Raw genomic sequence first — 13,278 nt, forward strand, 5'->3', positions numbered from 1 at the left:
CATTATAATTTCCCAAATTTTTCTTTAATAAGCATGCATTTTTACAACTTAAATAAGCATAAATTACCTTTAAAGTAAAGGTTAAAATCTTACACGACATTATTTATTTAGGTTATAAAGAAAATCAAAAGGCCTAGAAAATGTAAACTCTTTGAAAACTGAAAATACATGAAACCACAGGTTTTCTAATTTGATCTATGAATAAATAAGACTAAAAAGATGGCGTTAATTTTTTAAAAAGACAAGATATACTTTTCATGATATTTTGGTTGAAAGAGTTTCACAAAATTCAAACATGGACACGTAACTTTTATTTGGTAAATACGGATTCTGAAAAATTCAGAGAGAAAGAGAGAGACACAGAATGTCTTCACTTAACCAAATCTACTTCAATGTCTGTGGATTACTAAAGCAAGAGAGAAGGCACCGAACAATGTGTAAAAATGATTTCTGAGTAATTCTTTTAAAAATATGTAGATAACACACAAATGCTGGTGAGATAGACAATAATTTGGGGGGAAGAGATCACAGGAAAGAAGGAGCATGGGTTCCTTTTGGAATCGGAAACAGAAAGTGTGTTTTAATTTGTATTTTCTGCCTTTCTGTCCTCTGGAGATTTTCTAACACAAGTATTACCTTTTTCTCTTTTTTTATATCAGCAAAGGTTATCCAAATGATGAAATTATGGGCTTCTTCTAACTTTTCTTCCTTATACTTCCTCTATTTTAAAAATATATCCCTGAGTATGTTATTGATTTACCAATTTCAGTGTCTTTTGATATATTTCTCCTCATTCTCAGTGTACGTAATAAGAAGCATCAAGGCGAAAGTGAGGATGGGACAGGAGGCACTGGAGATTTAAGGAGAAAAGGGAAATATAGCCATGTACACGAGCATAGAGGTATACAAATTAGGAAAATAAACTAGGCATACCAGTCTGCATGAGTCAAGGTATATTCTAAGTGAGACCTGTTATTTTCAACATGTTTTTATCTACCCAGTATTTAGCCACTCAGAGCAAAGGCAGGGTAGATAGAGACTTAAATTTCACCGGCATTAGGATTTTCCAGAGGAAGACAGGAAAACAAAGAGGAAAGGGAGCTCTGGGTCTATACAAGGCAGTAACAGCAGCTGGAGCAGGCACTCTGGTGAACTAAAGAGAAAGTGAAGCAGCAGAGCCTGGTAGGGCAGGGTGGTGGGCAGGAGGCTGGGAAGGACAAATTCAGTCTCAGAGGAGTCAAAGGGCTGTGGGAGTTGGGGAGGAGAGAAAAGGGTTTGAAGATCAGGGATGGTGGCCAGAAAAGGCAATGCTTACAGTAAGGTCAAGAGTCTGACCACTGGGGCAGGCAGCTGAGGGAAAAACAAGCTTGTACCTGAGCAGCTAAGAGGCTGGGGTGCTGGAAGACTACACCAGAGAATTAGCAAATTCTCCACAAATGATGGCAGGAGCAGCACAGAGAGGCTCACAGTGAGCCGAATGCTAGAAGCAAGCCGAGGAATGAGGGGCAATGACCCAGAAATCTACAGACGACCATGACACAGGGGCTAACACAGGTACTTACCGATAGAATTAGCTTCAAAGCTGGGAGTTTAGCAGGGGAGCAAGCAGGGTAGACACCACCTAGGCACAACGGCTGGAGGAGTGTGGGGCAGAAATGGCTCCACCTAGAGAACAGGAGGCACAGCTGGGCCTGCAAGTGGGTCAGGGCTCTCCAATATCACCCAGGACTCCCCTAAAGAGGCTAAGACAAGCTCCAGGAGCAAACTTGGGACTATGAATTCATGGTCTGTAAAAGGCAGCGGGGGTGAGGGAGCACTAGAAACAACAAATCTGTGTGGCAATGAATAAGTATACAGTATCACATTTTTAAAAATAAAAGAATGCACTATCTCTGCTTCATGTACAACTGAAACCAAAATCTCTCCCTTATAATAAAAATCTGCGGAGTGCAAAAAGTATGTCTTCTCTCAGTTATATTTTTTTGTAAAAAAAAAAAAAAAAAAAGAGAGAGAGTGGGAGAAAAACCATAACCACCACAAAGCCATCATACTTTTATAAAGTAACGGGACCAGAACTTAAACACAGCAAAGTCTTCTTCCTCAACTCATTAATAAAGAGCATTTTCAAAAGGAAACAAAGAATACAAAAAACATCAAGTTAATACACATAAGCTCCTTAGCATATTTCCTTAAGGTCATTGCTTTCTGTTCCCCAGCCCAGTTCAATAACGTCCGATTCTTCTGGAATCCCAAAAGCAGCACAGCATTCACCACGGCATTTCCCTCTAGCACCTGTCCAGAGACTTGACTGCTAAAACCTGGAGAGGGAGCCAAGTGTGATGACGACAGGCTGCCTCTGCCAGGAAAAAGTGACAACAGCCATTATCAGCTGGCTTATCCTCTTTGCCAGGAGTCTTGTAAAGCTTGATAATGTTTGACAAGTCCCCTGAACTATTTCCAAACGCTAGTTTCTTTAAAATGTAAGAAAGCTAAGATTTCGTTTTATCTTGGGGAAAAAATAGTTACAGAAAGTAAATTCCTAATTCACATCTCCACATGTAAGTAGTATCCTAAATTTTTCTACTAAAACCAAAAATATGTATAGGTCAAATCGGCAAACCTTGCCCTGGTGCCATTATGAGACATGAAGCCAGTGGGAAGCACAATTTCAGTGCCCTCTCCAGTCTCCTCCTTAAGAACCTTTTAATGAGTGGAGATGAGCCCAACCCTGGTCCCACCTCCACGCACACCCAAGGCAGGCCAGCAGCTCTTGGAGATCTCTTTAGCAGAAGCCCAAGAAGTTTTTGGCAGCAGCTTGCTGCTTCCAGATATAGCGACTAAAGGGGACTAAGTTTGAATGCCTCAAATTAAGGCATATTTTTGAAATATAAAAGGACAATATGCCTGCCACAATACAGAATCTACTCTACAGATAGATTTGGACCAATAAATCTTCCAGAATTCAATGCTGGCCACAGCACTCCAGCCTGGGCAACAGAGCAAGATCTGTCTCTTAAAAAACCAAACCAAAACAAATGCAATGCTAAGTATGGGTAAATATGAATGGACTACTTCCTCGTGTGACCAGAACCAATGAAGCACTGTGCCCTAGAGACAGTTCCCACACAATCATTCTATGGTCTAAATTTGTGACTATTTGGCCCTGCCCTGCCCTCAAAAAAAAAAAAGAAAAAGAAAAAGAGACCCTTAGAGAAATTTAGAAAACCTCTGCTTAGAAACACTGGCTTTAAAAAGGTTATAAAAAACTTTTAAAGAAGAAACTCAGACGCTTTAATGTGCTAATCTGCACTGTAAATTTCTAACAGGCTGTACAGGGTGTTGGATGAGTCAATGTGTCTCGGAGGCATCAGCAGAACATTGTCACTCGATTATTTTTGGTTTCTTTTGGAAATATTATGAATTAGCTCACAGAAGCAACATCTAACTCTCAACAATTCAAAATATGGATAACTAATCCAGATCCTGAATTTTAGTCGATAATTCTCCCCCTTTGCTGGCATTTCACCAGTGCCACCAACACTAGGTATGGAGAAAAGTGAACAACAAGCAACGAAAGAATTCTAGGACCAGCCGTGATTTCAACTAGGAAAACAACCTCAACATGGCCAAAAACCTCCACTTTACCAAATTCTCTCTCCTTAGGTGAGATTATTAAAGGAAAATATTGCTAAAAATTTTTTACAATACCATAATGATCTTTAAACCAGGCAACTTATTTTCCATTCTCTAAAAGAGCCTACGTTGAGGAGAACCTACAGAACCCCCAAGGAGTATTCCTGTTCCCGGGACAGGGTGAGGAAGTCTTTCTCTGCCTCGTCTCTGAACACAGTATGAACACATTATTCCAAGCAGCTCGTGAGTTCTCCCCAGTATACCGATATGTAATTCCTGAAAGTCCATGAAGACTTTTACGTTGGGGGACCCTGGCTAGTTTCTTAAAAACCCAAAGTTTACTCAGATAATGTAGGCAGAAGACAAAAGAAATTAATAAGAGAAAGACTGCAGGACGATTAGACCTATTCCAAACAAACACTGTGCCAAAATATTCCAAGGTGCACTACAAGGGAAAATTACTATTTCAGACATTGATATGTCAGTGCAATGGGATTATAACTATAGAATTATATCATGTACTTAAAAATAGTATGAAAAGTAAACTAAAGATTGGCCATTGATGAAAATTCTAATTATTTGTTAATTTAGAGATTTTATAAAATTATCTACTTTTTAGAATTCAGGATTAAAGCTCTGGAATGATGACAAAGCTTTGAAAGTGAGCACAAATAGGACCCTTACTGCGTTACCCACGCTGCTTCCTGACAGAGACCTCAACTCAATATTTGTGCTTAAAATCATCGCACTGCACCCGATGATGAACCTCTAGCAAACCAAAGTCTCACTTGCAGGTGGAGCAAACTAACAATAAAATGGACAGGTTTGCTTTGTTTTAACTAGATACCTTTCTGGGTGTTTTGAAAACCTCTTTTTAGTTTGTTATTGATAGCAACGTAAGACTGGGGACATTGCATGACAAATGTCGCAGCTTTCCTTTGTACAGCTCATTTTATCAGCAATACGTCACTACTACAGACAAGGGGAAAAGATAACATAATTCGTGAACCACAATCTGAACAAAAAGATAAATTTTTATGAACAAAACTGAAGTCAAAAACAGCACAGTGATTTGTTTTTCATTTCTACTTGGATCATCAAGATTAAATTTAACAACAACAACAAAAAAAAAAAAAAACCTGAGCTGAGCTTAATGTGGAGAAACACAATTATAAAAGGAGATGCTGCACATGACCGAACAATATAGTCCAAAGTAAATAATGATAATATATTCCTAGCACTCCATTTTCACCAGTTTTATTATATTAAATTTTTTCAGATTTTTGGTTTTTCAATACTAAAATCTACGACAGTGTTTCTATGGACTTATTTACCCCATTTGGACTGTCTCTGAACAAAATGCATTATCAGGAGAGAATGTATGTTTTTCCAAATGTCAAATTTTATTACAGTCAACAGATAAAAATATAAAAAGGTCACTTCCCTAGGGATAAATACCACTAGGATTTTTAAATTACCTCATCCTGACACCAAATTCCACAAACAGAGAGAGCCACATTTTTATCAGAAACAAGAAAAATTTAGTATTACTCACAAGAATAGTTCCATAACTGAAAAGGAACTCTTCTGTTACAACTTGAGGTCGAAATACCTGTGTGATAAGAGTTTCTATAGATTAAATGCTGAAAGTGATGAAAAAGAAAAGAATTAAAATGTTTTGTCTGACTTCATTTTTCTTGGCTCCACTTGTCAAAGTAGAGAGCCACATTTATATCGTTTGCCCCCTAATACAACAGTACCTGTGAAGTTACAAGGTGAAGCACTATTGGCATCAGAGGGAGACACATCTTCAGCTGCTTCACTTGAACTGTTGATGGGTGTTTACGGCCAGAAACAGTAGCCAAGGCATTAAGAATGTCACCTGTGAAAACACAGCCAAGTGCATGCATGGAGGTCAAAACCCACAAATACTTAGGTACTGGTCATTGCTTAAATACTAAAATGGGACTTCTAAGATAATTTATCTCCAAATAAAAGAAGTAGATAGATGTATCATTTTATTCACAAGTACTAAAATTATAACAGACACATATAGCCCTGGGCACAGAATATGATATTCTGCATATACACTATCAATGAATTCAACCTTTCATCTACAAATTAAAAATGAAATTTATAAATGATTATGAGAGAACAGTGCTTGTAGAATTTTTGTAGTTTCCAAATTTCAACCTTGAGCACTTATTACTTTTATAAACAGGAAAAAATTATTTAAAAATTGTAAGTGAACAAAAATAGATTGCAATTTTTGAAAACCAGAATAGGATGATAGTAAAAAGAGATCAATTCTGCAAACTTCTGACTGGATGATAAATCTAATACCAAAACTTGCTTTGCGGATATCAGAATCTTATCATCATATCCTAAAACAAGATAAGTCTATAATAAACATATTCAGCTACCAATTGAAGAGATCATAGCTTTCATGTTGGAGATTTTAAAAAGTTATATTCCAGGGCAGCGCCTGTGGCTCAGTAAGCAGGGCGCCGGCCCCATATGCCGAGGGTGGTGGGTTCAAACCCAGCCCCGGCCAAACTGCAACAAAAAATAGCCGGGTGTTGTGGCGGGCGCCTGTAGTCCCAGCTGCTCGGGAGGTTGAAGCAGGAGAATCGCCTAAGCCCAGGAGTTGGAGGTTGCGTGAGCTGCGTGATGTCATGGCACTCTACCGAGGGCAATAAAATGAACCTCTCTCTCTACAAAAAAAAAAAAAAAAAAAGTTATATTCCAGGTGGGCACAGTGACTCATGCCTGTAATACTAGTACTTTGGGAGGCCAACACAGGAGGATCACTTGAGCCCAGGAGTTCAAGACTGGCAGGAACAACATAGCAAAACCCTGTGTCCACAAAAAAAAATAGAAAAATTAGTTGGGCATGGTGGCATGTGCCTGTAGTCACACCTAAGTGGGAGGCTGACGCAGGAGGAGCCCTTAAGACCAGGAGCTTGAGGTTATAGTGAGCTATGACAGCACCACTGCACTCTATCCTGGGCAACAGAGCAAGACCCTGTCTCAAAAAAAAATTTAAATTAAAAAATAGAAGTTTTTTAAACCCTGAAGAATGGTGATAACCAAAATAATTTTGGTATGCTCTATTAACAGGCAAAATAATCTTCTAAAGTATTCGTAATGAGTAAAAAGTAACTGTCAATCAGCCATAAGGATATTTTCATTAATTTAATAATCTGAATTTCTGAGTCTAAATATAACTTGCTATAATACCTTGAACCACATTTAGCATTTTAGACATTTCTGGTTTATAGCTACATCTGCTGGAAAAGCATGGAATGGATTTAAACTATATTTACACATTCCTTAGATTAATTTCTGCAAATAACAATGAAATTGAAGGATTTCTTCAGCCATAATAAAAATCCTTTGCAAATCATTATTAGAACAATTTTTATCTTAAAGATGATTTTTCAAACAAAAGAAAGTTTCAAACCATAACCAGTACCAAAATTCTTTAAGAAATTAATTTTTAAATTAAAATCTACCCATTTTAAAGCTCTTTAGCAATAAATTAATTTGTGGCTCTAGGTTTAAGGTAAATTCTTTTCTTCAGATTTAAGCAGAAAGAGAATCTTGAAAAATCTTCTGTGAAATAATAATAGTTTAAGTCCAATTTTAAGCCATCAGAAAACTTCTTCCATTTGTTTTCTAAAATTTCTGGTTTACCTCAGATAATACCTCAATGTAACCATTAGACTGCAATTGTCTCAATCATATCACTGAAGCAAAATAATTATAAAAATAGATAAAGCAAATTTAATTTTTGAAATTACATATTCATTAAAAAGGATCATTGCATTCACCGTTAAGAAGAATGAATAAAAAGAGGTGATGCCTAAAAGCCAAGTCATAGAAAGGTTAGCCAGAACAGGGCCTGAGGATGTGACTCCAATTTACCCAGGATTCGTGGCAGCTCCTGCACAATGTGACGGATGAGAAGATCCAGGCATTTGGACAGGTATTCATTGCCGCTTTGCTGCTCCTTGCCTGGAGTGGTCTTTCTGCTGTCTCTCTCAATGTACATCACCAGTCTACATACAGGAAAGTGCAAAGATTACCTCTCATGATGAAACAGCTGATAGCATCTGTCCACAAATGCTGCCAAGGCAAGTGTTTCCAGAGGGCACAGTCTCAATCATGTTGGCACTTAGATTTGCAACAGCTTGTCGGGCATAGTCAATTTTCACCTTAGAAAACTCAAAACATTTATGCAGAAAGAAAATAAGGCAAATTTGAATCTTTCTATCAGTGTACTACAAAATAATGGCCTAATTTCATCAGCCTTTGGCCAATGGAAAGTTACAATATTCTCCAGATGAGAAATGAAAGACAAACAAAGATATCAGGACAGACAAGGGCTCTCAATGTTTCAAAATTCCAAAGCATAACCACAAATTGACTGCAACTTTATTCATATTAAATATGCATGGCACCCCAGGAAATTCACTCAAATTTTGTCAGTAAATCATATACATAAATCCAAAGAAATGTTTCATTTTAACTCTGGACTATGTGGATAGAAACTATCTGAACACTTAGATTTTATAGATTTCTTATCCACTAGTTTTATAATAACTACATTTTAAAGATTTCTCTTCTTCACACCACTGGCATTCATTAAACATCAATTTCTGAACAAACTGTTTCAACCCAGAACTTGGGAGCACACTGGACCCTTACCTTGGATATATAGGGGACTGTTCCCAAGTTTTGGAACTCTCTACATTTTCTGCTTTTTACTCACTAATCATTTTCCCAAATTCCCATTCTCCTTAACTCTCTGAAAACCAGGAAGAGCACTGATTTCATCACACAAAAGCCCCTTTAAGGAAACCTCCCTGTTCACCATCAACCACCTCCTTGTTTCTGTTCTCAACCATCCTATCCAACTTTTACTTCTCAGAAACAATGTCTAACCAATTCCCACAGTACACTGTTTTGTACATAATACACACATTTCCATAAAGGATATGGAAATCTTGACACTTAGCATCTATGTGTCTCAATAGATTTATTCATGTATTTGCCTGTTTATTGCTATTTTGAACCTTGTTAGTGAACACAGAAGGATGAACCCAAATAAGGAAGTTAGCCTTGATTCTGTATCAGTCAGTTAGCATCCCCTGTTCTAGTCACTGATCACAGCCCTAGCCACACTCTGACAAACACATGACCCTGGTTAGAATAAAATGGGAATATTGATGAATTAGCAGTAATGCAGCTCAGGGCACAAAATGTTCTGATAACAAGTAAACCACGAAGAGCAACACTCCCTCTGTTTCATGATAAATGGACCCCCAGAACATCAGCCATATAAGTTGTGATGAACTGAATGGGACCGTCTCAGAGACCCTGGGGACCTGCAGCATTAACACACTAATTGCTGTTGCCTGGCAGCCACTGCAAGAGCCTCTTAACTAATTGGCACCTGCTTCACTAAGGACAGAGACCAGAAAAGACTAGGGACAATGGGAACTCATCTTCCCTTTCAGCTTCCTAACATGGGTTACCTGACATCTTCCTTCTTACCTTTACAAAATCAAAAACTATGGCACTTCGCTGCACCCACTGCAGGATAAGTATTTCAGACATCTCCTCTGACCATACCTGCTCTTATTCCAGTATGTCCACTATGACAGGTCCTCAACTTTCCCGGAACTTGTACTAATTGAATCCATGAGATTTCTCCCCCCATTCCATCAACTCTTTTTTTTTTTCCCACTTTCCTCATGACCGAATTAGATCCAACCATCTATCATTTGATTACACTCTTGCTCCATTTTCTTTGCACACCTCTAGTCAAATGAACTCACGATGAATCTGACAATACTTTCAGAATGCCTCCAGAGAAGGATGCTGAAGTCAGTTAAACATGGGGCAGACATACAATACCATAAATGCAAAACACCAGTACTGAATGGTTCAGAACAGGACCAACCATCTAACTACATTTCCTTGTCAACTTATTCCACAATTTCCTAATGGTCTTCTCTTCAAACCTTTAACCTTACATTCTGTTATGAGACCATCACTGAGTGATCATGCCTCCTATTGAACACACAAAAATAGAAAACATCATAGAGAAGCCCCTCTTCTTCCCAGTTCCCAAATGCACACCGACCGTGCATCCCATTCCATCCACCTTTCCTCCTATTACAAGAACGCATCTATCCCACCTACCGTCTGTGCCCTGGACCTCATTCCCTTTTACTTTCTCAGAACTTTAAGCTGGCAATAACTCATTTTTCCTTCCATGTACTGCACATTCATTCTCTCCCATGTAACAAAAACTTTTCATGCTCTTCTAGCAACTTCCCTATTGCATCTCTTCTCCCTTTCTTTGTCAAATCTCTTAAAAAGAAATCGAACATACTGCCTCCACTATTCAACCAATGTGTTTCTTAATCTGGCTTTCACTCTTATAACTATGTCCAAGGTCACTGACAATCTCCATGATGTCAAATCCAGTGGGCATTTGCCTTCCTTCACCTATCTTGACAAGTTGGCAACATTCAAAACTATTGCCACTCCTCCTGTTCCTCTCTCATAACATCGTACTTTCCAAGTTTTCTTCTCAGGTTTCTCTGGCTGTTACTTTTCTATCTCTCATTGGTTCATGCTCCTAAATGCTTAAGTTCGTCAAGACACAGTTATCAGTCCACTACTCTATCCATTTGAACCTGGCCACCTCATCCCTACTAATTACTTAAATGACAATCTATATACACAGATCTTCCAATTACAAATTTGGAGCCAAAAACAGTCTCTAAGCTATAAACCAATACATTCAATTACTGGCTTGATACCTGCTTTTGTCTATCTCAAAGGTACTTCAACTCTCTATATGCGAAATAAACATCAAGATCTTACCAACTTGGTTGTCTTCCAGAGTACAACATCCCACTGGGTAGCATCACTCTCTACTCTATTAAATAAACCAGAAACTTAAGAGTCTTTAATGCTTCCCTTTCTCTAACTTCCTTTCTCAACTCAATCATTAAATATTTTTCAAACTGAGTTCTTACAATTCCCTATCATGACCTACAAGGTCTGACCCCCAACTACTTCTCCAGTTTCATCTTGATTTCTCTCCCACCATCCTTCTTTTAGTCCCTTTAACACAGTACCTCCCCCAGCAATAAGCTATTGCCTCTGCCTAGATGGCTCTTATCTCCCCTCCCTGACAATAAATTCATACACGTAATTCAGAATTCACCACAGTTTCCAAGAACTTCCTTAATTTAAAGTCCCCCAAGATACTATCTCATAGCATCGAATACAACAAGGCCTTACCCAACTGCAATTTTATAATATATTTTTGATTATTTATAGTGTTTGCCATCCTAGTAAACTTAAAAATACCTAAAGGCAAGGTATTTTCCTTACCACATCCTTCCACTTCTGGGCACAGTTCCTGACACGAAATAAGTATTCAATAAATGTTAGCTGAAAAGATAAATATTGCTGTTGAAACTAGTTCTCTAAAGCAATTCCTTCGTTCTTATGATTCCCAAGGACCTTTTCTTAATTCTACCATTGTGTGTAGAATTTGAAATAGATGTGTGTTTACTTGAAATTCACACTGCTGGATTACCAGTAGCAAAATCAAAAGACAAATGGGAATAATATTCCCAGTCCATAACAATATTAACAAAAGGTTAATATTATTTCCAGAGGGTAAAAAAATGCGTATACACATTTTAAGAGATGTTATCAATGTATTACTTCTTGAAGTGGAATTGAGGGAATTATATCTGGTTAAGTATACCTAGATAGACATGCACATCTATTTTACCTGCAATTCATACACTTTGGGGAATGATCAATTCAACTCCTAACAAGATTTCTTAAAACGTGTATATATATTTTTGGCACCTGTAGTATGTATACACACATACTCACACATGTGCCTCACAGATAATGATTAGAAACAGACTATCAAGAGAAAAAAATGAGCAAGGAATAGGAAAAAGGCTCAAGTAAAAAGATATTCCACTTTGCTTATAATAAACATTAAAATGACTTTTTTTTACCCTTCACATAGCCAAAATTCAAGAAGTTTGATAACAAAGATTTCCAGAGAGATTCTAAGGATACTGAAACTCTAATTACATTGCTGTTGAAAATGTAAGCAGGTACAAATCAGAGTAGGTTGACAATATCTTGAAAATGAAAAATCTAGTAATCACATCTCTAAGAAGAAATTATTCTATAGATAAACTTGGATGTATACGATATGATACCTATTCATTGTCTGCTATTTATAACAGCAAAAAGTTGGGGTTGAGACTCAATCAAAAGCTGACCAATTAAATAAAATACAGTACACATCATTAGAATGTGGCTATCAAAACAGGCAGCTCTTTATATACTCTATGAAAAAATTACAAGATATGTTAAGTACAATAAGCAATGTTCAAAATAGGGTACTTTTTATTTAAAAAGAAAGGAAAATAATCTATGTTCGTATTTGTTTGGACAGATATCAAGACAGATAACATATGCAACTAATAATGATCCTTAATTGTTCGTGACGGTATTCTGGGGCAATCGGGCACAAGTGAGAAATTTCTCACTTTTTGAACTTCTTGGTTTTTGAGCCGCGAACATGATTACCTACTCAAAACTTTAACATAAATGTTTTCAATTCATTAAAATGTTGCTGTCTCACAGAGCCCCCTTTCTTTGTTTTAATTTTCTTGACTCAGATAGTGGTCAATTACACAGGATACCCTACCAAATAATAAATGCCGAGGCAAACACAATCCCTTTGTTAAAAGATCGATGCTTGCTCACAGTGCTGAGTGTCAGGCTGACTTTATGAAAGAAGCAAACCAACAATAGTACCACAGTTGTTTGAGTTCCAAAACTTTATTATGTCTGTGTCCTTTATGATTCCTAGATTCTTTTCTTCAGTAGGGCCAATCTTTTAACCTAACAATATTGTAATAGAGATAACAACAAAATAAAAACTCCCAGCTCTAGCTTTCTAACAGTGTGATCTTGAACAAATTCCTTAAGCTCTTAAAAGCTTCAATCTTCTAATTACAAAATGGATAATAATGTAATAATGCCTGTCTTGCAGGACTGCTATGAAGATTTAAATCAGCAACAGCCAAGGGCATGGCAAACACTCGAGATAGCAGTTATCATCATCATCTTGGTCTGGGACTACCACTACCAGACTTGGAATAGCGCTTTCTTGAGTATACACTAAGACAAAATTCCTAAAGAAAGCTAATTCTGCTTTTTATCCCGTTCTGACTCACAAATCACCATGGCCAAAAGTCTGCCTTGATTTATTAAAATGAGAGAACACCTGATATCTTTCTATGGATGGTACATAACAGATGTCATTAAAATTGTTCTACTCCTTTTGATGTAGGAAAAATCCAAATATCTTCTTTAAGGAAACAAAATAACTAGTTTTATCTTCAGTAAACATGCAAAATGCACCACAATTTATTTACTCATTCTGCTGAGAGACATTAGGGCTGCTTTGGCTTTTGTTCTTGCAAATGATGTAATCACAAACACTGCTGCATCTGTCTCCTGGAGCAGGTGCAAGGGTACATGTATAAGAATGGAAACGCAAATATTCACCTTTGCCATACT

The 13,278-nt window shown here is 37.4% G+C and overlaps 1 protein-coding gene across 4 annotated transcripts in view; it reads right to left on the reverse strand.

The window, feature by feature from the left end:
• ULK4 (unc-51 like kinase 4) overlaps nt 1–13,278 on the reverse strand; it is a 663,197-nt gene that overhangs the window by 431,432 nt on the left and 218,487 nt on the right. For all 4 annotated transcript variants that reach the window (XM_053600787.1, XM_053600785.1, XM_053600786.1 and 1 more), the window contains 3 exons: nt 7,561–7,694; nt 5,394–5,515; nt 5,189–5,245 (listed from right to left, as the gene is read on the reverse strand). In XM_053600787.1, coding sequence (XP_053456762.1) covers nt 5,189–5,245; nt 5,394–5,515; nt 7,561–7,694 — 313 coding nt within the window. The remainder of the gene's footprint in view (nt 1–5,188; nt 5,246–5,393; nt 5,516–7,560; nt 7,695–13,278) is intronic.

The sequence above is a fragment of the Nycticebus coucang genome, chromosome 8, assembly GCF_027406575.1.
Source record: "Nycticebus coucang isolate mNycCou1 chromosome 8, mNycCou1.pri, whole genome shotgun sequence".
NCBI lineage: Eukaryota > Metazoa > Chordata > Mammalia > Primates > Lorisidae > Nycticebus > Nycticebus coucang.